At 39.5% G+C, this 24,386-nt stretch overlaps 10 protein-coding genes across 10 annotated transcripts; 5 read left to right on the top strand and 5 right to left on the bottom strand. All coding sequences in view use genetic code 12, as the record gives it.

Moving 5' to 3' along the window:
* Window positions 1–271: 271 nt before the first annotated feature.
* On the bottom strand, window positions 272–814 carry UPS2 (Phospholipid metabolism protein; the record flags this gene model as incomplete). The annotated part of the gene is made up of 1 exon (XM_001524583.1): window positions 272–814. The coding sequence occupies one exon, from the start codon at window positions 812–814 to the stop codon at window positions 272–274; it is 543 nt and encodes a 180-aa protein (XP_001524633.1).
* A 1,149-nt stretch (window positions 815–1,963) lies between these two features.
* Window positions 1,964–6,538, bottom strand: GDB1 (bifunctional 4-alpha-glucanotransferase/amylo-alpha-1,6-glucosidase; the record flags this gene model as incomplete). Its single annotated transcript, XM_001524582.2, has 1 exon — window positions 1,964–6,538. One exon carries the CDS (start codon window positions 6,536–6,538, stop codon window positions 1,964–1,966), a length of 4,575 nt encoding a protein of 1,524 aa, XP_001524632.2.
* A 1,234-nt stretch (window positions 6,539–7,772) lies between these two features.
* On the top strand, window positions 7,773–8,582 carry RCE1 (CAAX prenyl protease; the record flags this gene model as incomplete). Its single annotated transcript, XM_001524581.1, has 1 exon — window positions 7,773–8,582. One exon carries the CDS (start codon window positions 7,773–7,775, stop codon window positions 8,580–8,582), a length of 810 nt encoding a protein of 269 aa, XP_001524631.2.
* A 410-nt stretch (window positions 8,583–8,992) lies between these two features.
* Window positions 8,993–11,167, bottom strand: PVL30_004322 (uncharacterized protein; the record flags this gene model as incomplete). The annotated part of the gene is made up of 1 exon (XM_001524580.2): window positions 8,993–11,167. The coding sequence occupies one exon, from the start codon at window positions 11,165–11,167 to the stop codon at window positions 8,993–8,995; it is 2,175 nt and encodes a 724-aa protein (XP_001524630.2).
* Window positions 11,168–13,111: 1,944 nt separating this feature from the next.
* Window positions 13,112–15,775, top strand: BRN1 (condensin subunit; the record flags this gene model as incomplete). Its single annotated transcript, XM_001524579.2, has 1 exon — window positions 13,112–15,775. The coding sequence occupies one exon, from the start codon at window positions 13,112–13,114 to the stop codon at window positions 15,773–15,775; it is 2,664 nt and encodes an 887-aa protein (XP_001524629.2).
* Window positions 15,776–15,887: 112 nt separating this feature from the next.
* FAF1 (pre-rRNA processing and 40S ribosomal subunit assembly) lies at window positions 15,888–17,012 on the bottom strand (the record flags this gene model as incomplete). Its single annotated transcript, XM_001524578.2, has 1 exon — window positions 15,888–17,012. One exon carries the CDS (start codon window positions 17,010–17,012, stop codon window positions 15,888–15,890), a length of 1,125 nt encoding a protein of 374 aa, XP_001524628.2.
* Window positions 17,013–17,415: 403 nt separating this feature from the next.
* Window positions 17,416–18,246, top strand: HIS6 (Enzyme that catalyzes the fourth step in the histidine pathway; the record flags this gene model as incomplete). Its single annotated transcript, XM_001524577.1, has 1 exon — window positions 17,416–18,246. The coding sequence occupies one exon, from the start codon at window positions 17,416–17,418 to the stop codon at window positions 18,244–18,246; it is 831 nt and encodes a 276-aa protein (XP_001524627.2).
* Window positions 18,247–18,468: 222 nt separating this feature from the next.
* On the bottom strand, window positions 18,469–19,479 carry rpb3 (RNA polymerase II subunit 3; the record flags this gene model as incomplete). The annotated part of the gene is made up of 1 exon (XM_001524576.1): window positions 18,469–19,479. One exon carries the CDS (start codon window positions 19,477–19,479, stop codon window positions 18,469–18,471), a length of 1,011 nt encoding a protein of 336 aa, XP_001524626.2.
* A 502-nt stretch (window positions 19,480–19,981) lies between these two features.
* PVL30_004317 (uncharacterized protein) lies at window positions 19,982–20,407 on the top strand (the record flags this gene model as incomplete). Its single annotated transcript, XM_001524575.1, has 1 exon — window positions 19,982–20,407. The coding sequence occupies one exon, from the start codon at window positions 19,982–19,984 to the stop codon at window positions 20,405–20,407; it is 426 nt and encodes a 141-aa protein (XP_001524625.1).
* An 826-nt stretch (window positions 20,408–21,233) lies between these two features.
* On the top strand, window positions 21,234–24,302 carry PVL30_004316 (uncharacterized protein; the record flags this gene model as incomplete). The annotated part of the gene is made up of 1 exon (XM_001524574.2): window positions 21,234–24,302. One exon carries the CDS (start codon window positions 21,234–21,236, stop codon window positions 24,300–24,302), a length of 3,069 nt encoding a protein of 1,022 aa, XP_001524624.2.
* Window positions 24,303–24,386: the final 84 nt, after the last annotated feature.

Raw genomic sequence — 24,386 nt, 5'->3', positions numbered from 1 at the left:
AATGAACAGGAAAGCCAAGTAGTTACTCAATGTCCTGTCGTTTATGCCAATATATAAGTATCTTTATATATATATAGATACATTTACATATACATATACAAATACGTATATGCATATATATATGTATAATATGATATAATATAAGGGTAATTGGAAATTGGAAATTGGAAATTGAAAATTAAATAGCGAATGCTGTATGCTGATAATCGACAGTATCAAAGTTGCAAAAGATCCGTGTTATTATTGGGGTTGCTAGTCCAGTTCTCAAGATCTACTTGAAAACACCAGTCTCTTCCCATTTCTTTGTGAGGTTGTTCAAAACACCATCAAAAGCTAGTTTGCCCTTGGAGGCATTTTGGCCAAACCTTTCGATTGACCAATCCTCCAATTTGTCACAGAGCTTGGTGATGGAGGCAAACGCCGTGATCTCAGCACTTTGATTGAATGTGGTCTTGTGTTCAGGTAATTGCAAGTCTGGTTTGTAAATCACGGTCTCCTTCACCAATAACAAGTGGTTCATGGTGAGGTTCATTGACTTCATCACTAATGATTTGTTGTTCAAGTCAATTTCGGAAACTTCCCGCACATAACTAATTGACGCACCTCCAACAACAAAAGAAAGCCATTTAGGAATTGACTGTTTACATCCAATCAATCTCTCAGTTCGTAGTATATGGTTATCAACTACGGACCGGTTCAAAATATCGACTGAAATGACATGTGTGGAGAGCTCATTGGGATATTTCTGCCAGTTAGCTGCAGTGACTTGGTCCCAGGGGTAGTTGAATTCGTAATCCGATTGGAAAAACTTCATTATTGTTAAAGCACAAATATGGCGATCTTTGTATGTTGTTGTGGTATACGAGATATCAATAAGTAAAAGAAACTGATGGATATTGACTAATGGTCTTTGAGAGATTTTAGGACCTCTTTTATATCAAATTTTAGCGTCCTGCGAATTTCCTGCAAATTTCGCTTTTCGTGAATTTCTTTTTTTTTTTTATTTTATTTATTTTATTTTTTCTTATATATTTTTCTTTGTATGTTCTATTTTTTTTTTTATTATTATCTTTTTTACGCCTTATAACAGAACAATAAAATTACCCTTATCCTCGGCCGGAGATAAAAAGAACAAAAAAAAAAAAGAAAAAAACAGAAAGAAAGAGCAACGGTTGCTGGCGAGTCGTCATCTTGATCAAAACACAAGAAAGAGTTATTTGGGCAGCGTACATGCCTCCGAATTCTTCCTTCTTCCATATCCCTCCATCCTTGTAAAAAGCATGACATATGCACGATTTCGTCTTCCCTTTTTTTCTTCTCCATTCTTCTTCTTCTTCTTCTTCTTCATTTTTATTATGCCTTTTCTAATTTTATTTGTCTATTTCCACCTCTTCCTTCTGCTGTGGCTTTGATAAGCAAATTTTGTAAGATAAAAAGAAAACGATAATTATTAAGGCCGAAGCCGATCTTTTTTTCTTTTCTATTTTCTTTTTTTTTTTTGAGAAAAGCGAGTGTCTTGTGCCGAAAGATGTCATTACAGAACAAAATCGGCCAACACCTCTGCAGGGAGAACCAGCCTCTAGTATAAATTGACCATTCCCTTCTTTTTTAGTCAATCAGTTTCCAAATGTTGGGGCAACTCCGCCACTTGAAAGGTAAAAAATCTTCCTCTTTTTGTCTACTATCATTGCCAGTAAAAACATCAAAGTGTATATCTATCTAAATCTATCTAAATCTATCTAAATCTATCTAGTATATATGTAAAGTATTTGTTAAAACTGTTGAAAAAACATAAATTTGTTAAAATTGTAAATGGTGTAATTGTAAACAGTAAAGTGAAAGGTAAGTTGTAAGTTGTAGAATTTGAAGATTGAAAAAAGGAGAATTCACACACACAAACAAACAAACAAACAAACAAACAAGCAGACAACGAGAAAACAAACAACAAGAGGCAGAGTCTCAATCAACCTTGATAGCGACTGTCGTTCCACAAATCATAGTACAAATCTAACAAACACGAGCTACTCCAAGCTTGTGTGGGACTCGAGTCATGACAAAGCTCACCATCCTTATTAGTCAATTCTGTGAGACCTGCCCAGGGACTCTGCTTAATCCACTCGATATGATGCTGGATTCTTGTATTCAACAATGTAAACAACTCGTTGGAAGGCTTGTGTCCGTCGCTGTATGTATCGTCTTCTGCAAAATTAAAGTACAAAAAGGCTCTCAAAAAGTAACCATAGCACCAAACCCATTCTGGACCTTGATGATAGTTTCTTCCCTTGGAGGTGGCAAAATCGTCACTGTCAACAGAATTGTTATAATATGGGCGGTAGTTGTAGTGCAGCGGATCCAAAGTCCTGATTCCAACTGGTCCCCTAATGATCTTATCGGCGTTACGTATTGCAACCAATCCATGGTGTTTATCGAAAAGCTCTGGTGCTACACACATGGCAATAGGGAAGTTGGCCCTCAACTGGTAGTCTTCGTATGGCTTTCCAGATTTATACAAATCCTTGTAGATACCTCTTCTATTCACCAACGAACTATCAATATCATATTCGCCATCCTCATTTGCATCTTCAGGTACATAAAACTTTCTTTCAAAGTTTTCTTGCACCAATTGCTCCCACTCTTTAAGGGTAATCTTTGAACCGTTGGGTTTTGTAACCTCCTTGTGTTTAAATTGCCCCTTCTTGCTCAATTCATTCACCCATCTTAAAGCACTTTTCAATAAACCTTGGATTTCAACAGCTGCACCATCACGAGGAGTACCGGGGATACCTTTATTATGCGCTCTTTCACTCTCTCCCATCTTGTCCATCCAAGTACCACAATTGAGCTGTTGCCCGCCATGAACGAGTCCGGTTTCCCAATCCACTCCAACTTCGACATCAAACCCTTCAGGTTTCATTTGAGAATCAAGGTTAGGACCAGCATTTGCTTCGCGGTATTTAATACCTTTAGCGTGACGCTCCAATATCTCAAATATGATATCTTCAATCGAAGACTCATAGCTAAATGCCTCAGGATCATCGTATTTAATATATCTATCATCCAACGGAAATCTCCTAGAAACTTTTTCCTTCAAAATCTCTTCCCCCAGAGGGACATTAACAACATACTCTTGAATAGCCTGCAAGAAAAACCAAGCGGCATCTCTAGCATTATACCTCGGGTTACGTCCAGCATCCAAAAGATTAGGAATCAATCCGTGTTTCAAAGTCTTTGCAAAAGCGAGAATGTGTTGCTTAGCATCATCAAATCTCTCGGGAACAATCAAAAGCCCTCTAAAGGAAATGAAAACATCTCTTCCCCAACATCTCATGTAATCGTTACTGAAATGAGGCAAGCCTGCTGCAAGACAGGGAACTGACTTATCGGGCAACAACGAGGTATTGTTCATTGTTCCCACCATTTGCACACTTGTTAATGCCAAGCTCTGAACAAAATTGGTAGCAACTTGAATCTCCGGGGTGAGCAACCTCAACACCCTAAAACGAGCTGCTTCATAAGCAATGCCTATAATCAATGCAAAATAGTGGGGCCTCAAATAGTAAGGAACATTTTTAACAGCATCAAATCTCTCACGCAACCAAGTTTGGAACCGCTGCAAACCTTTTGAGCTCGATGCATACTTATCTAACCTATTAACAACGTAGTCGGCTGCCCAACTACCTTGACGGAAATGGTCGCAAATGGAACTTCCAAGGTTATTGGACCAAATAACTTCCTTCAAAGCACTTTGCCATCCTTCGAGACCAGCATACACCAAACGACCATACCCTGGAATATCATACACATCCTCCTTGCCTCCACTTGCATCCAACTCTTCTGGCGAACATCTGTAGAGTAAATTGTTGAGGTCATACAAATCCAAGTTTACTGATGCCTCAACAGCCCCTTTTCTCACATAGTCGTCCAATTTCTTGTCAACTCCTGGGATCTCTGTGGAAAAAACAGCAATAGACCCAGGGATAAATGAATCATTGACCTTAATGATGCTATCCCCATTCGCGTCTTCAACGGTTGGTGCTTCTATCTCTTCAACCTGTACTGGTATGCCCAGTAAAACCTTGTCATTCTTTTCATATTCACCAACCTTTTTCAATGTATAACTAAACTCATGCTTAACTTTAGTACCACCAAGGGTTGAGGGAGACAAAATTTGTTCGCCTTCGTGGTCTGTAAATTTCGTTCTCGCAATTAAAAACCATCCTTTACCACTTCGGGCGTTATACCTCTGGATCGTTATATATTGACCCTCATGATGAATGTACATCTCATGGTCACGTGCAATATCCTCGCTTTCCTCGGCCAACTGTTGTCTGATATTGTTTAGCTTGGCCTTGACCTTACCGATACCATTATTGACATTGTCGGAATCATCAAGACTATATTGTCTCTTTTCATCAACAACATTGAGAAGATGTGGATAGCACTCATCAAAACCATATACTGAACCAATTGCCGAAGAACAAAATGCAACCAATGCTGCATTTGGCAACGTATCTTCAACCGTTCTCTTTTGTGCAGGTGTTTCATTATCGTGGGTACAGTCCATAAATATGGCGTGTGGTGCCGTGCTAGTCAAAACCTTGGGGATCTCCATTTCAGTATAGCCACCATGGGAGCTGTCAAGCTTTGGCTCTTTGCTTGCAGGGTAGGAGAACTCACTCAATGGCAACCAAGTAAGTGAACCAATAGGCCTTCCACCATGTTTGTGAACCAATGTTGACAATTCTGCAACGCTCCATGCTTGCATAGCTTCTCTCACCAATGAGTTAAGCGCAAGCCTCTCGACAAAAATTTTGTCCATCTCTTCTGATCCAGAGAACAACTCGGCAATAACATACAAATCAGGGTTTACTTTTCTAGCTTCATCCAATAATCTCTCAGCAACTGGTAATGGGGTACTGTGACAGTTATCAATTCTAAACCCATTAAATACCCTAGCCATTTCCTTGGTGTACTCTATAATCCTATCCCACAATTTTGGCGAGTCTTCATACTTTGCTCCATAGCGCAATTTTACACAATCACCCCATACAATCACCTCTCTCCTCAAGTATGCCTTGGACTTGTTTGATGCAAAATCAACCAACGGGTTGCCACCCCAGATCCAGCCGTTGTTTGCGAGTGCCTGTTTTTTACCGTTGGCGTCGACAAATCTTGTGAAGTATGGTTCTGTTAACGGATTTTTTTCTGTAATCTTGCCCAATCTCGGTCCATTATCTGCCAAACGAAGGAACCTGATTCTATCGGCAACTTGTTGATCAATGGTTTTGACATCATCATCGTATTGGGCATAGAAGGGCGCATTGATCTCATCGACTATTTCACCAACTTTAGCTTTTAATGCATTTTCCTCAACAGAGTCCCCTAGAATTGCATACAAAATGGAAAGAAAACTGCGAGGGTTCAATTCATTCTCAAACCTGCGTCCTAATATAGCTTGCTTATTGTCACTGGCATTTTCAAGAGTATATTGAGCAATCTGATTCAAGTCATTGGTGTTGACACTGCTTGGAATCTGCGCCTTTGAGATGTCGCTCCCACTCTTGAAAGTGTCCAAAACTTTTTCAACTTCTTTTTTTCTATCAAATACATAGTATTGCCACAACTTTAGCTCATCGTGGACTTGGGACTTGAGTGCAGTAACAATTTTTTGAAGGTCGTCTTCACTCTCAATCGCGGTCGGCAAACCCAAATCTTCTAATTTTTCACTAAATTCCAACAATTTGGCATCGAGCTCAATAGCTGCATTGAGGTGAGGTGCAGTATCCTGAGTATAGCCAGATTCTGGTGCGGATTTCAACCATTCGGAGTTGTTTGCCGTGTGGTTCCACACTACATCTGTAATACTCAACAATTTGTTATCGTTCAAGACCTTGTGGATCTCTTTGGTTGCTTTCGACTGATCTGAAAAGATTTTTGGATCCCATTTCAATTGGTCGTATATTGAGTATGGGGAGTCTGATTCACCGCGTTGTTGCAAAGGTGTAAAATGGACCATGTTGTACCCTTTAGCCTTGACTATTCCAAAGAACTTGTTCCATCTCTCATATGGACCAATCCACTTGGAAACAACCGTTTCGACGTTTATCGAGTTAAAGGGCACAAATTTACCGTCGAGTTCTAAATGTGGAGGCACGTTAAAGTAGAATTTGGCAGTTTCCTTTTCATTTCCGTTTTCATCTTCATACGTAAAGTAGTAGTTATAAGCTCCTGGTTTGTATATCGGGATGTTAATTGTGATATCTTGATGGAAGGAGGACTCAATCGGGTATGCATTGTGTTTATTTCTATCAAAGTCTATGTCAAAGCTTTTTGGCACATTTGTATGGAATACACCTTTTCTTGAAACTTGACTAGCAGCATTCAACTGGAAACGCAATTCAAATAATGCATCACCAGATTTGAAGCCTTGTGGGTAATCGTCAGCTGGCAACGTCAACACACCATTTTTGATGTTTTCGTTATTGACAGGCTCTCCAAGATTTGAAAGCCTAAATAGTATTAAACGAGTGTTTGTCATGGTGAATTCTGATTATCTAAACACCTCAGTAATGTAATGTGTGCTCACCAAACAATTTATTTAATTGTGCTGTAAAATCAAGGAAAAGGAAATGGAAAAGGAAAAGGAAAAGAAGAAGAAAAATGGGAATATCAAGATAAAGAGAAACAGATAGAAAAAAAAAGTCCTATTTCGCAAGAAAGTTGGGAAGGGGACGGTGCTGGTTATGGTAGAGGTGCTATCTGCTGACTTTATTTCCTAGCTTTGGAAATTTTGAAACGAAATTAGTGTTGGGAGGAACTCGACGGAGTATGTAATGCAGTAGCAAGTCAAGTAAAATGGAATACTTCCGCCCACCTTTCTCTCTCTCTCTCTCTCTCTCTCTCTCTCATATGTCTACCCCCCCTCCCCGCCTGTTGAGAGAGTTAAATTTTGAAACAATAGTACTTTGGGGATAGCAGCAGCAATTTTACACAAAAGTAGATGAAAGTTTTATATTTGAGAGTATTCGGTGTGAACGAGCGAGTGAGGACGAGTGAGGACGTGTGAGGACGTGTGAGAGAGTTTGGGGGGTTGTGTGTGGGGAAGGGGGGGGGGGGGAGAAAGGCGTGGGCAAGCAAAAGGGTGAGAATTCGAAGAGGGAGAAAAGTGAGAAACACGCGGGATAAAGAAACATTTTACGAGGTTGCACTAAAGAGAATTCTGGATGGGACAATTCGACAACTCTTTATCAACCAGAGACATCAGTTTCGCCAAGTATCCAACTGTATATTGCTTCTTGATTTCTTAATTTCTTAATTTTACTAATAGAATTTACCATCGCATTGAATGTTATTGCTCAAACCTTCATTGCTCCACCAGACTATATCACTGATTTATATTTATTGTGTTTTATTGTGTTTAATTGTGTTTTATTGTGTTTTATTTTGTTTCTCTATTCTCTTCTTTGTTTTTTTCTTTTTATTTTATTTTATTTTTTTTCTCTGCTTTTTGTGTCCAGCTTTGAGCAGTGAATTTTAACTTTCAATAATCAATGGAACGAGAATAAATTTTCAAAACCCAATATCAAGCAACCTAGGCTACTCAAATGCAGCAAGCGGAGTACACAGTTCAGTTACGCTTCAAGCTCAATTGTGTTTCACCATTAATGAAGTAAACGAAACAAATCATTCGCATTTGCATTCGCATTCGCAATCACATTCGCTTTAGTCTATACATATTCCAGCAGGTTCGGCATAGACAAATTACATCGGCCATGTTTTATGAAGCATTGGCATTGGCTATTGCATCATCGTATATTTTTGCCATTTATGCATTTCAACCCGTGAGGTTGAAATACAAGTCTCGAGATGACCTAGAAGTAATGCAATTCAGGTTTTACCGTGTTGGGATGCTATCATTCATACTTTTGGCGTTGGTCCCCTATCTAGTCCAAGGTGAGTTTGTGGAAAATATAAAGTTTATGGGCTTGATACCAGGTTTCACTTCAAATATGAACCTTCAAGAGGATATAAAGGGCATCGGCTATTCCGCCATGTTTATTGTAATCCTTTTTTCGTCTTCTATCTTTCAGATGCTAGAAACTGATGGTATTGATGAAGATGATGAAAATGTAAATGAACGAGATGGTAATCAGAACGAGAGATCGTTTTGGTATAGGGACCTAGTGTTTGCTCCCATCACAGAAGAGCTCATATATCGTGGCCTTGTACTTCTTGTGGTGAGGAAAGAGATTCCCAATTTTCTCAAATTCACACCTTTTTTGTTTGGAATTGCACATGTCCATCATGGTTGGCAACTATACTGTAAGCGAGTTGCATTACTGCAAATTCTCATCTCAATTTCTTTCCAATTTGCGTATACATCGCTATTCGGCTACTTGAGTAATTGGATTTACTTAAAGACACAAAATTTGTGGGCACCGATTATTGTCCACCTGGGATGCAACTATTTTGGCTTTCCGTCATTCAGCATTAGTTCAGATCTTTTGGCACTGAGAGTTGTGTACTTCTTTTTGATTTTCTTAGGAGCAGGCTTTGCACTAAGGGAATACTGTGCGTCGTGAAAAATAATATCGTGTTATCAAGCTTGGGATATCCTACTACGATACATGATTATATGTGTAAGCGAATCAGGTTCAAAAAAAAAAAAAGAAAAAGGAAAAACAAAAACAAAATTATAGAATAAGCAAACAAAAAATAAAAATAATGAGTACAAGTGATTCATAAACTTTATAGATGCAGCGTGCAAGAAGAAATGAAACAATAAGACCGCACATCACTGCTCAACATAGCATAGCATAGCATAGTATAGCATGGCGTAGCGTAGCGTAGCGCAACCATAAAACTGACTTTCGAAATATCTGGGCTTTATCATTATTCATGTCAATTCTTAGTTGACCTCACATATGAAGTTTTGAAGTTGGTCCAACGTTATTCTGTTTTGTTGATTGTGATTCCGATTGTGGTTCTGACCCTAATTTTGCCTCAATGCAGAGTTGATCAACTCTTCATCGGAGTCCACATCCAGGTCATATGTTTCTGATCTTTCAAAAGATACAGGTTTGGAACTTCTTCGGTTCTCAATACACGATTCTTCCAATTGTTTAGACAACATAGTTTCATTAGTGTATGAATTTCTCTTGTGCTTAGAATTAGCAATTAGCGCTTTTCGAAGTCCGATTTGCTTGTTCCCTTCTTGATTTCCGAACTTGAATACCATTTCATTGCTTTTTATCAAATTCTTCAACTCAATCGTGCTTGTGATTTTCTTCTTTGGTAATTCCAAAGTCTTGTCCATTAACATAATAATCCATTTCTCAAACACCGAAGCTGCACTGGATCGTAAGGAGACAGTAAAAAGTTTCTTATTGAGCAGCTGTGTCGAGCACACGATTTTTAAGCTCTGGGCTAGGATCGTCACTTCAGCATGACTCATATCAATCAATACAGGCTCGCTCGAAACATCCCATATTGCAAGATATTTTTCAAACAAAAAGGAGTATTTTAGCTCGTATTTGACCTCGTCATTAAACAAAACTTGTAAACGATCGGCAACTCGTAGATTACCAAACTGAATTAGCTTTGAGACTTTTATATGTGAACAATTTGATACCATGAATTGCACCAACAGATCATTTATATCATCTTCATCTTCCTTTACAATACTTTCATCGCCGTATTTACCATTAATTTTAATAACGTCACCGCTACCCTCACGCTCACGCTCATCCTCAACTTCACCGTCATCATCATCATCACCGTCACCATCACCCACAACCTCACCATCATGCTCACACTCACGCTCAACCTTACCCTTACCTTCGCTCTTTACAAGGCTGTTTTGTTTCGGCAACCTCATTGCTTCGTCGTTCTCTCTTCTTTTTGTGCTCTCTTTCAAAACAGTTTGAACTCCAATTTGGGAATATCCACTTTTGGCTTCTGAGTTTTTCGCTGTAACTATATACTCTTTGTTCGAAGAAAGAGGCGGCAGTACCCGCTCATGATCAACTTTGTTTTCCCTTGCATTAGTCGAAGTTTTCTGCACTAATTGCGTTGTCTGCTCGTTTAAGGTAGACCTTAATGCTTTAAAGTTGTCACTTTCCGGCAACGACTTGCGCCTTGCATTGCGTTCAGGCAACTTGAGGTGAGAAGTTTTGTCAGCAGTTTTCAGCGAGTCATACGGGTCTGAACTAATGGACCGTAGTTTCGGCTGTGCTGGCGCTGGTCGCAATGGCGTCAACTGAGGCTGTCCAGTACGCAACGCTTCGTGATATTGTCTCCTATCAATTTCGGCCTTATGTTGTCCTCTGCATTTGTCACCATTGCAATCCTTTGACATAATCATTGATTTTTGAAGAATACCAGTCCTACTATCGACATTGCTCACAAGCTCTTTCTTGAAATAAGCTATAAAACACTCAAGGTGTACAGCATCGCCACAACACAATGTAATGATTCGTTCACTTTTGAGAACCGCCAGTAATAATTCTTTGCATATGAAACAAGTCGACTTTGAATCTTCCGGCACAATTGTTATTGGTGAATGCGAGTGGCTATAAGAGTTTTTCCTTATATGTTTGGACTTGTCAGAAACACACAAAGCCAGCTCGAGCAAATTCTTTGGCTCACTCGGCGGAGTATTCAATTTCAAAATCTGCGCAAATGAAGAGCCCAACCCTTCTTCTGGAGACAAAGAGCTCTGTTTACCGTCAATTGTAGGGAAGTTCTTATCAAACTTGCGAAGTCCAGACCTCAGATTCCAAAACTCTTCTTCCGGAGAAGAAGGCGACAGTCCATTTGAGCGTTTACTTAAACACGCTTCCCCTTTTGCAACAAAATCCACATGTTGTATCGAAATACGTGGTGCATTAGCATTAGTTTTTGGATCAAGTATTCTTTCGGTGTTTGAAATCCCCGATTTTCCAGGAGATGATGATGGTGGTGATGAGGATGATGAAGGAGAAGAAAAAATAGGAGGAGGAAGAGGGGGAGGGGGAGGAGGAGGAGGATGAAAAAAGAGAGGACTCTTTGTTCTTTTTGGCACGCCTCGCCAATGTAGTTTGGATGATGATATTCCACCAGTGTTTTCCAACTTTGTCTCGTTGTTTCTTTTGTTTCGCTCTTTGTTATGAGGAATAATGTCTTTCATGGTACTAGGGTACAGATTAGCTTGCGTGTATCAACTAATGATACTTAAAATGTCTCTGTTGCTTTTTTCTTTTTTAATTTTGGAAAAGCCTTTTCTAGTTTTGATGTGTGGACCCAAACTGTCACCTGGATACTTTTCGATTCAAGTTTAATTTAGTACTGGGACATATAGTACTGCAGCTTTGGAAATGGTATTGGTGGTAAAAGATGTTAGAAGATGTGAGAAGATGATAAAAGATGATAAGCAGGAGAAGGAAGGGGGGTAAATAGTGGAGATGGAGTCAATAATTACTCTTGAGTCAGAAGCAAATAACACCTTATATTTGCTTTGGGCCTATGGAAGAATAGCAGAAAGCCTTCCCGCAAAGGCGTTGCATATAATAATCATTAATATAAAAAAACAACGATGATCATTGTCCTGATGGTAACTATGTATATGAGGATGATTATAATGATAGTGCTGACGATAGTTAGGAGGAGGAGGAGGAGGAGAAGGAAAAGGAAAATAATAATTAATATAATAGTTATTATAATAATTAATATAATATTATTATAATAATTATTATAATAGTTATGGGAACTTGATAATTGAAATAGTCAATATAATAAGTAATCTCTTTCATTACTCATAGATTATGAAATGGGTTTCCTCTGGGGAACTGCCGATGAAAATAATAATCGTTTGGCGACAAAGCTCAAACTTGTTTCACGCAACAAAATCCTTAGATGAAATATAATAAAAAGCAAGATCTTTAAATTGATGAAACATGGCACAACAAGAATCTTATTTATTTTTTTTTTCTTTTATAATATTTGACTGATTAATGTACTGTTTCGAAAAAGATTGACTTAACGATCTCTATACGGGGGGGGGGGGGGAGGGCAGGCGGGGTCCATGAATGTTTTCAGACGAAAAACTTTGTAATCAATGATTAAGCTACTGCTTGATTTATTCACCTATTTCAATTTAATTGTGTTTTTATTTTCGTTTGAGTGTTACAGCAAGTCCAGTAAAGAAAGCATCCAGTTTCCATTCTCCAAGAAAGGTAGAGATCTTTCAGTAATATGCAAGACCAGTGAAGTCAAGGCTTAGCTCGGGTGTATCATTTGTATATCCTGTCTTTGCCATAGAATAAGCACTCGCCGTTAAAATAAAGTGTCTTTTAATATAAACCTAAGATCTTGAATACTCCTATTTTACTTGTTGTTTTAACATTTTGGTTTTGGTTCTGGGTTTCGCAATAGATCTTTAAAGAAGATCTTAAATAATATCTTAAATAATATCTTAAATAATATCTTAAATAATATCTTAAATAATATCTTAAATAATATCTTAAATAATATCTTAAATAATATCTGAGATAATATCTGAAATAAATATTATATGATTGTGATATTGGATAAATTACGTATTGGAAAAATATATATATATATTAAAAAAAAAATTACATTTTTCTCTCCTCTTTTTTATCTACCTTCTGTGGCATCTACTTGATTCTTTTGATATGTCGTACAAATTCAACAATTGACACACCCTTGTTTTTCCCAAGAGACATGCGACACACGAATTTCAGATCTCGCACGCACACTTCAGCACGCTAAGTCTTTCTCTCTCTCTCTCTCTCTCTCTCTCTCTCTCTCTCTCTCTCTCTCTCTCTCTCTCTCTCTCTCTCTTCTCTCTCTCTATCTGGATCTAAGAGTAAACAAATAAATATGGCAACCATTTTTTTAGATAAACACGAACCCACGCATCAAGAAATAAAAACAAACACTCGATACGTTCCCTCCTACCCACTCACCACACACTCACATAGTCAAGTCCACATCGCAAAGGATACGTTAATCCAAATTACAACAGCAGAACTCAACTGAAGGACACAACAACAAGATGTCAGCTCAGATACTCCCCAAGAAAAGAAACAGCAGTAACCATCATCATAAAAGGATGGAGTCCTTAAATGGTCTGCACATGTACCACGATGACGCATCTCCATATCGACATCAACAACAAAGGACAAATTTGCGTCTGGAGAGATCTGCATCTTCACTCATATCTTCTCCGTCCAATCGAACAAACAGCAATCACCAAAAACATCAACACCATTCTGGCAGCAATCACAACAACAACAACAACATCATCATCAACAACACCAACACCAACAAAAGAGTTATACTGAGTCGAATAATATCGCACTCACGTCATGTGAGTCGAACTTTGGAGCAGGACGAACTGCTACACAATGACTCCTTTGACGATCCTGGAATCGATTTCGATGTTAACAAGCACCAAATTTTAAGTAATTTTGAAGAGTGGATCAAGATGTCCACTGATAACAAGATAAACTCCAAAAATTCGTGGCAGTTTGCCTTAATCGACTATTTCCATGACTTGAATGTGATAAAAGATGGCGACCAAATAAATTTTCAAAAAGCATCGGCAACTCTTGATGGTTGTATGAAGATATACTCAAATCGAGTAGACTCTGCTGCCACGGAGACAGGGAAATTGCTCAGTGGATTAGCTACAAAGCAGGCCAATGCGACCCAAAGGCGAAATAACAATCTTAACAACAATATAGATGAGGGAGACGAAGCAAATGGTGAAAATATACTAAATGGTTACGCGAATGGAAACGGAGAAGGTGGTAAGCATAGTGGTGTTGGTGGTGGCGAGGGAGATGATGAGGAAGACGACGAGGACGATGGCACTGGGAACAAGAAGAAACGGAAAACGAATAGAGTGGTCGAGTCAACACTTGTTGATTTTGAGACTATTCGATTAAAGAAGTTTGATGAAGAATTGTCGATTGATCCATTATTTAAAAAGGCCTTGGCTGAATTTGATGAAGGTGGAGCCAAGAGTTTGCTTTTGAACACTTTGAGCATAGACTCCTCGGGAAGAGTAGTCTTTGATGCCACTACAAATCAACCAGCGCTGCCGAAGGACAATAAGGAAATAACAAAAAAATTGGAAGCAACAGAACAGGATATAGAACAGGGTGCAGATCCAGAGGCAGATCCAGAGGCAGATCCAGAGGCAGATCCAGAGGCAGATCCGGAAGCAGGTTCATTAAATTTCAACTTGGATAGTCTCAAAGACCTTTTATATACCGAAGCAGAGGGTGTCGAGTTCAAAGACAAGGTTGTGTGTCCATCTTTACACGAGTTCAAGTCAGCGCTTGAAGATATAAACAAAGCAAAGGGTATTTTTTCTGACTTCAACACAAAGATGAACGAACAAGATGTTGATGGGGATGCATACCTAATGAATGAACAATACATGGCAGGGGATGATAATGACTATGGGGTAGACTTTGATGCAAGCGTGGATGATAATGATGATGGTGCTAATATTGACCTTGGTGGTGCTTCATTTCCCCAGGTAGAGGCTGACGTGATCCAAGATATCCTCAAAGATGATATTGATCAGGACGATGATATCACCAAGCTGTCGTGGCTAAAACATTCAGCAGCTTTACTCGATGAAGACTTGATGAATTACTTTGATGAAAAGATGAAAAGAAACTGGACGGGACCTGAGCATTGGAAAGTATCGGCTTATAAAAAGGCAAACAAAATGGATGGAAAGGGTAATAATACATCTACAGTTTCATCCTCTACCGATCCTGGCGCTGCCACTAACACAGTGCCAAAAAAGAAGAAGGTTAATGCTGAAATTGAGTTTTTTGATGTGGAGAATGAGGATGAAGATGTATTATTTAAGTCGCATCGAGATCCCAATTTTATCAACTTGAAACAAACAACAGCATTTGACACGACGGACGCCGCAGAATTGAAGGAAATGAGGGATAAAAATTGTCTTCCTAATGATATTCAGTTTACGTCCACGAGGCTAATAAGCTTTTTCCAAAAGCCGCAGATGAGAATTTTCTCGTACCGCTTAAGCTCAATGGCTCATCAAAAGCGATCGAAAACATTGACAGACTCGGAGTTTTTCGCGGAGCAGTATAAGCAAAGAGAAGAATACCAATTGAAGGAGAAACAACGTCTTGAACAAGAGGAGCATGAAGCGCGACTCGCAACATCTTTCAATCAAGCAGATTTTGATGATTTTGATGACGATTACAATGGGTTAGATTTTAATGATGCCTTGGAAGATGTCAACAACAACATGAACGGTATTTCCATGAATGGCGAGGGCCTGCAATCTCAATTTTCTGGTGAATCTTCCGCAGCAGCAGGTGCAGTGGGTGGTGCTTCCGGATTGATGACAAAGCGCAAGTCAGAGTATGTAAACTTCTCAAGAGTGGCGAAAAGGGTTGATATCAAATTATTGAAAGATAATTTGTGGAAAGCCATAAACGAAGGAAAGTATAATGATGCTAGTGATAAGGAGAGTAAACACGAGGAAATGCAGGAAGAGAATGTAAACCAAAACATAGTATTGACTCCTGAGCCTGAGTCAGCGTTGAGAAGCATCAAGTTTGGCGAAATCATTAAAAGAATTAAGGCAATGTACAGACCCGAACAATTTAAAGAATTATCAACGAGTTTTTGTTTCATTTGTGTGCTCCACTTGGCAAACGAACACGGGCTACAAATTAAAGGCAATAATGAAAACAATAATTTAGAAATTATCGGGTTCTAATATATGGAGAATATATATATATATATAAATATGTTTCAACAATGAAACCGAATTAATCGAAAGAAAACGTCTAGATTAGCGTTATATATGGAAAATTATGAAACTATTTAAGTTACCTCAGTTTTCTAAACTGTTTCTTTCCTTTATTATTTATTCGTTCAATGTCACCCTGTGATATGATCAATCCATTTCGAGTTGCTTTACCTACGCCATGTATTTTCAAACCTCTTTCTCTCTTTGTGTTGTTATTCTTGTTCTTCTTCAACCCGGTTCCCAATCTGTCGGCTTGTGAAGTAACACCACGGCCAGCTTTCAAATCTCTAACTTGTCCCTTCTTTAATTTTGACAACACAATACCGGCATCTTTAGCCTCCTTTTCATATTGTTTCACTTTCAAGTCGCGTTTAGCAATCATATTCTTTCTCATATTCATAGGCATAGACTCGAGCTTTCTCTGCTTGGTACGGTTCGTTTGTGTTAATTCGTTAATCCGAGAGGCCAATAATCTTTTCCGAGACAGTCCCGTAGGGTCTTCATAATCTATTGTTTGAAGTGTCAATTCTGCACCACTATATTTCTGGGCCGCGTCTCCAGACGCAAGGATGTGGGACTCCTGAAGCAACCTTTGTAGTTTTAAGTCATTCTCCAAGTTTTCCGAGTCTTCTTTGGTACTTGTACCACGATTCTGGCGTTTTTGAGCCTCAAGAGCTTGACGCTCTTTCAGTTCAATTTCACGGAGTGTTGCCGCTCGGCCGGATTTTAATAACTTACGCTCAATCTTATTAGTTTGAGAAAAAGATGGTGGAGGTGTGCTGGAGTTTAGCTTAACGACTTTGGGCGCTGGGGGCGCAGGAGTGAAAATATCATTATCCGTTTTATTTCCCCTTGATGCTAAGTTTGAAGAAGCTTGATGCAGCACCATTTCAATTTCGCTATCGCTATTGGAGAAATCTGATTCCAAACTTGAGTCATCTGAACTATGGCTATACTCTTCTTCTTCTTCGTTTTCTTCGTTTTCTTCGTTTTCTTCGTTTTCTTCGTTTTCTTCGTTTTCCTCTTCATCGTCATCACCACTTAAATCATATTCTTCTTCTGAGCCCTGCGACTTTTTTCTGCCGTTCCGTTTAGTTCTTGTCAACTTATCATCATATCCCATTTCCTCCACTGAGCCAAATTGGAGTTCAAAGTTGCGTCTTTGTACCTCTAATGCCTTTAAATAATCTGCATCATCTGACATGGTGTATCTTTAACAAACGCAAAACCAAAAAAAAAAAAGAAACAGAAAGTAAAAAAAAGGGAAAAAAAGGAAAAAACAATTCAAATAAATTTGAGAGCCAAAAAGGGTAGTAAAGAGTGGATGGAGGGTAAGCTGTGTAAACCCAATGCGTGTGGCGTGGATTTCAATGCAATGTAGAGCAAATTTGTGGGTAAAGAGTGATGAGGGGTGAGTGATGAGGGACAAGAGAACAGAAAGAGAGAGAGAGATAATCAACAGCGCGTGAAGGAAAAGGAAATATCTATATATATCGCGTGAAAATTAATCTCTATTCCGTAGTCCTTACTTCTTAATCCTTAAGTTGTTTTTTCCACGGTAATATCTAAAAGCTTTTCTTTTCTTTTGTTTATAATTTGTTCGCACAATGACCAAGTTTAGAGGGTGTATCGATATCCATTCAGGACAAGTGAAGCAAATTGTTGGTGGGACATTGGCGCAAGATGACAATGTTGCGGATACCACTACTCGTGAAAACTTTGTACTGACAAAACCTTCATCATATTATGCGGAACTTTACAAAACAAACAATGTACAAGGCTCGCATGTCATCAAGCTAGGGCTGAATCCCGCCAACGATGAAGCGGCAAAGCTTGCATGCAAGACATGGCCTGGTGGGCTTCAAGTTGGAGGTGGAATCAACTTGGACAACGCTTTAGAATGGTTGAAGTATGGTGCATCACATGTCATTCTTACGAGTTGGCTCTTTACAAAGGACGAAAAATCGAGTTTGATGCAGTTGGACTTTCAAAAATTGCAGCTGCTCAAGGAAAAAGTTGGCAAAGACCGTCTCATTGTGGATTTGAGCTGTCGTACCGTGATTGAAAATGGAGAGACTGCTTGGTATGTTGCCATGAATAAGTGGCAAACATTGACTGCAGAGAAATTGAGCAAAGAGTTTTTGGAGAAAGTTTGTGCTTATTGCGATGAGATTCTTATTCATGCTGCTGATGTTGAAGGATTGTGCCAAGGTATAGATCAGCAATTGGTGGAGAATTTAGGAAAATGGTGTCCCCATGGCTTTCAAGGAAAGATTGTTTATGCTGGTGGTGCCAAATCGATATCTGACTTGGAGCTTGTAGACAGGCTAAGCCAAGGTCTGGTTGATTTGACTTTTGGAAGTGCGTTGGATATATTTGGTGGAAGTCTAGTGAAATTCCAAGACCTCGTTGAATGGAATAATAGAGACTCTACATAGAATTTAAAGTAAATGAAAAACGAAAAGGAAGAAAAATGGGAATAGAAATAGAAATAGAATGCAGTCTTTGCATCTTTCAACTCTCAAAATCCATGGATTTTCCAAACACATAATTTTTTTTTTTTTTTCAATTCTCTTTTGGTTTTTATTTGAGCATTTATGTAAGTCAACCGTTTACCTATTAATACAATCTATCCATCTATTCGCATAGCTTCATTAATTCTATGATGCACCCCCGTACCCGTTATTGTCATAGTTTCCACTGCCCCCGTATCCAGCACCTCCATAGCCACCTGCACCACCTGCGCCAACACCACCGTATGTATCAGCCCCACCATATCCGGCATCACCATATGAGGCATCAGCTCCAGGTGTTTGGCCACCATAGTCTGTTCTTCCATAAGTAGTAAATCCTCCGGTTTGTGCATTGTTTCCTTCAACGTTGCTTTTCGTCAATTCCAATGCTATTGCTGCCAATTTCGCCTGTAAAGTTTGTACACCTTGTAAGACCACCTCATTTGGCGGTAAATTGCCCACGGTCTCTACGTCAAAGTAAAATTTGGATGGCACGGCGTTGTAATCGAATTTTGCATCTGGATCTGGCGCTTCTTCAAGGCGACAATTTTCTGATTTGGGCCACTCTTCTGCTGCATCAACTTCGTACCAATAATCGGTATGCTTGAGCTTGTTCCATGGATCGTACTCAAACCCTACTGCTGCGCATGGTGACCATTTTGCATGTTCTTTGGCTATACCCTTTTTGGCAATACATGTTAGCCGTATTTCTTGGTGTCTCCTCAATTTGCATATAAGTGGACCTCGGTTTTGGGGATCTCTAATAATCGGTTTGCCTAGCAGCTCCGTGTTGAGTTTGAGCAAGTCGGATGCACACACGTTCATTGTAGAATCAGAGTCACATTTCGCAGTAAGTTCCAACGTCACTGAACATTTTGAACAATAATTATCACAAGCACAGTCACGAGAATAAAGAAGATTCTCGATCCCTTGACTGTCAAGGGGTATAAGTCCAAGTCTGTGCGCCAAAAATTCATCCGCCAAGACAGATGTGTTTACATCAATCTCGACTAAATCTATCGCCAAGGTGGGCACTTCGGCTAACATCGTCCTTCGCAATGAGTTGGCCATCGATAGATCAACGCCTTGGAGCACGAAACTAACACGATCCTTTTCGGCATCGCGCATGATGACCGAGGGTCCATTCCTTTTATCCATCCTTGGCTAATAATTTGTTGTGTTGTGGCAATAACAGTGGTATCAACAGTGGTATCAACAGTGGTACTAGTAGTGGCAAGAACTGTTGGTTGTAATGATATGACTTTGAGACTTGCACTTCCAAGCATTTGAACGAATTTGGAAAACTTCAAACTATGGAAAAGAAAAAAAAAGAAAAAAAAAAAAATTAAAAAGAAAAGTGAACACAAAAATGATGAGTCTCAGGGAATGCTACTTTTTATTACAACCTCCACTAATACTACTGCTGTGATTATTGAAACTACAACTACAGCTACAATTCTATTCAAAGCAACTAGTGCTAGTAGAATACCATCCTATTTGACCTTAACTTGACTCAAGATTTACTATTAATTGAAAAATCTCTTTTCTTTTTATTACTTTTTTTGCTTCACAAAAAACCACCCAGCCATCCAGCACCCTACCCTTTCTTTTTTTTAATTTAAAAAAAATTGGCAACACCACTGGGAATATTCTTTACATTATGAGCTCATTTACCATACCAGATCTCAGATTTGAGCAGAGTTTTTGGAGGCAACTCAATGCTTACGCCGGAAATACAATGCCTACACGCAAGATTTCTACTAATAAATTGGGCTATGGATCAGCAAAGGGCTTGACCGACGAAGAGCTTGAGCTTTTGAATGCTGATATAGACAAGGAAGAAGAGCGTTATTTGAACAAGCCGCAGCCATTGGCTCCCGTTACACCAGGAATTGTGGTATATGCAATAGTCAAAGATCAGATAATCATGCCTTTTCTCCAGGGTCTTTTTTTGACAGGATTTTTAATCTCAATAAGGCCAATTCTAGCTCATGTTGTGCGGAATGGTCAACATGTTGGCCGTTGGATGTATAACTTGTTAGGCTTGGACCAGTTGTCTAAAAATCGCAGGATAGTGTCGAGGTGAGAGTGCCGAATTGGGAATATCTCACAACTCCAAATAAAGTGCTGAAGAAGCGACAGAATCTAAATTCCTGAGTGTATTGTCTCCGCCGCCGCTATACTACAATATCCAGTTATCGCTATTTCAAATAATGAATTTGTTGAAGCCGTTAATGCCAACAATACTATTTTTGGGACCCATTATGTATTAAGAAGATGAATAGTGCTACGTTTCGAGTGCTAAAGGGGCATCTGAACCAGTTTCTTTGCAAAGTCCTCTCTGCAAGAATAATGCTACTTGCTTTAACTAAATTATATAGTCTGTATACTAATGTGTCCAAGATCTTATAACTTACACATTTGTACATGTATACATATGTAAATAAACATAAACATAAACATTGGCATTGACATAAATATTGGCATTGACATAAACATGATTATATAATTTACCTTTTACTGAGCAATCATAACCGTCAATTGTGCTTGTTTCTTTCACATCACATGTTACAATAGTATACTTTGCTTTGTTATTGCCCCAACGCCTCGTTCCCCCTTAAAGTCGTGCACTTTGTCATTAAACGCAAGTTTTGGAATTTGTCTCGTTTCATAAAGATCGCAACCTACGGCAAGTATCTCTAAATCATCGAAGTTTTGTCAATAAGTTATTCAGACTCCTTCCCTTTTCCACCCTCTCCCTCACCTTCATCTCTCTTGCCTCATTTATCTCCAAATACTACATTTTCTTAGAGTTTCTCACCTCTTTTCTGACAACATCAACTACGTCAATTGGCGACACGCAACACGCAACACACAACATACAACCATAAATATTATATACCCACCACTTGATGTTCAAGAAAAGGGAGAGAACGCAGCACAGAACTGCATACACTGGTGTTGGCCAGAATTCAGGAAATTCACAGCAACCTAACCCTGGTGCACGGGCTGCAGCGTTGAGCATTGGGAATGCCTTTAAACAACAAAGTTCACAGCCACAACCTTCAACTTCAAGACAATCCTTTGGGTCTCTGAATACTGTGAACTCTTCAAACTATAGAAATGGAAGTTTATCAACTTCACGAAATGGCAGTCTATTGCAAAGAGGATCACGCAGCTCCTATGCGCCTCCGGTTACACAGCAACCACAAGCGAGGGTACCAAATTCTGGTAGCAGACGCTACTCGCTAGGATCTTCAATCACCAGCCAACCTCGCTCCAACAGACCGCTAAACTCAGCAGGAGCAACAGGCCGATCAGTCTCACGAGGCAGCAATTATTCCCACAACATTGATGATAGTTTTCCAGAACTGTATGCAGAACAGGGATACGACGATGACCACGAGGATTCGTCTCATGCATACAACATGGCAAATATGCGCGACTTGAAGTTGCCTGTTACTGCTGAGGATAACTTTCAGAAACCAGTGAGGATGGTGAAGAAATATGTGCCAAGTCCCACAGGTATCAAGGTCATTGAGGTTCCGGAGTCGAGTTTTGATATGGAGATTAAACGGTCGAATTCAATGAGAATGAACCCATATAATTCAAGATCCAATTCCTTGCGAGCACCAGCAAAGAAATCAGCGTCAAGATCAGGATCGTTGACGAGTGTTGATTCAAAGAATCTCGGACGCAGGACTATAAGCAGCGCAACAAACCATACACAAGCAATGGGTTCCTTAAATGAACAAGTGACACTCGAAGACAGTCTCGGTAAGAGTGCTGAAAGAGTTGCAAGAGAAAATAAACTTAAAGCGTTGGAGGAACAAATTGCGAAAGAAAAGGAACTTGAAAAAGAAGTTGAGCTCAAGCGAATAGAATACGAGCGTCTCCGTAAGGCAAGACTTGATAAGGAGAAAGAATTGGAAAAGTATGCGGCTATTCAAAGCGAAGAACCAAATGTTGCAAATAATCGTGATAATACCAACGCGGCGGTTGCTGAGACTACAGATGTTTCTGCTCATGCTAACCCGAACGATAGCGATGCCTACATTATTCCTCCTGCAGTTGCTGTTCGCTCGGCTGAACCAGAAGTAAAGAAGACAAACTTTGCCGAGACTCATACTGAGATTGACAATGATACACAAACTGGAGATATCACTACTGCAAGTGACATATTGCTAGAAGTACAAGAACCTCATGATTCTGCTTCACGTCGCTCGAGCACTGGCCCTGTGGAGGACACGTTGAGTTTATTATCTGAAGATGGTAAAAATATGGCACCAACGGAACAGGCCAATGATGAAGGATATAGTAAAGACGAATTATCAAAAGTATCCTCAGAGAGCGACCTCAACAACGGTATGGTGGTTAAAATTTCGTTAGGTGAAAAAGGGTTGGAAGAAGAAGGCAATGATCCTAGGTCTTCCATTTTGAGTGCGAACCAAGATGGAATCGAATCTGTTGAGACCTTGTCTAGCAATTCATCGGGAGCGAATGAGGTGCTGAAAAACAAGGATGCTGTATCACAAGATGCAAACCCAGATTTGTCTCAAAATGCTGCAAATTACTTTCCCTTAGATCAAAGTACTACCCCTCGCGTTGAAACTACTGCGGCTGATGAAGAGCGTAATGGTGACTTACTCACTTCAAACTCCAAACAGCAACAGCAGCGGCAATGGGAGTCCAATGCTGATACTAGAGTATCACAAGCAAACTCGTCGATGAATTCGCTACAACCCCCTACTATTGCTGTTAATACAAGCTCAAAGTCATCACTCTACTCTGATGATACATCGCCCAAGAGACCTTTGAAGTCAGCAATGAAGTCCACCTCGTTTTCGCTGCTTCCAAACAATCAAAAAAGCGCTGTAAAAAACGTGAACAAAAACAGTGCGGCACATCAAGCGTACCTCTCTCTTACCACGGCAGAAAATACCAGACTCAATTCAAGTATCTCAACACTGCCGAACCCACCAACATCAAGGAGACGCAGTACTTCGCGTGGAGAGGTCTACAATTTGGGTGGTGTTGACGGTGGGGCTTACCCTCAGTATTCCAACCCCAATGTTCTCCACAAGGAAGCACAAAGGAAGCTTTCACATAACAGTTTACGGAACAGTTCTGTGAATCCCAATGCACAACGTCATCAGAATCCTTCAAGAGGAGGAAATGCAACTGGACCTGCAAATGGAGCTGGAATGAGTAATAGAACAATGCGCAATAGCACATATGTCCAGCCTATAAAGCCACATCCTGCATTGCAACCAAACTATGTATCACCATCCAAACTTAAGGTACAGGAGTTGTATGCAAAAGCGCAAGCTAGACCTTATTCAAACTTTGCACCATTGGAAAAGACATCGTCGTTTGAAAAGGAAGTACCGGAGAACCAGCGCCAATCGCAGCAGCCTGGAAATACTGCACAAGTACCGCAAAAGAAGACGGGACCAAAAAGAACAACTTTGAGAAGTCCTAACCCACCAAGTGCCACCCAAAATCATGCATCAAGACCACTTTATTCTCAACCACAGAATAATGGCAGAACTGGTAATGCTAATATCAGTGCAAATCCTTCTGGATACAAGTCCAGGTTTAACGACTCAGATGATGACTTACCGGGTGCTTCGTTCGGAGGTAAATTTAAATCTAGATTTGCTGACTCAGATGATGACTTACCGAGAGGAGGAGGCGGAGGAAGTGGAGGCATGCAATCTTTGGCCCCTATGCCAGAAGCAAGATATAATAATAGTAAAAACAATTACAACAACAATAAGAGCAATAGTAATTATAATACTGGTGCTTCTTCTGCTGCTGCTGCTACAAATTATGCTAACAACAACCAATGGCAAGCACAGTCACAGGCACAGGCACAGGCACAGGCACAGTTCTCCCCATCTTATGAAGATCAAGATCTGGGTTCAAAACAAAAGAAAAAGTTTGGAAAACTTAGAAAGTTATTTGGACTGAAATCTTAAAAAGCGCATAATGTTTGTGTATTGTAAAACAATAGTATAAAACTATAAATAAACTAAACTAGTTGTATCTTTTTTTTGTTGTTT

This window comes from Lodderomyces elongisporus, chromosome 5 (assembly GCF_030384665.1).
Source record: "Lodderomyces elongisporus chromosome 5, complete sequence".
NCBI lineage: Eukaryota > Fungi > Ascomycota > Pichiomycetes > Serinales > Debaryomycetaceae > Lodderomyces > Lodderomyces elongisporus.
Note: the sequence above shows the minus strand (reverse complement) of the source record. Positions and strands in the feature narration are given on the sequence as shown.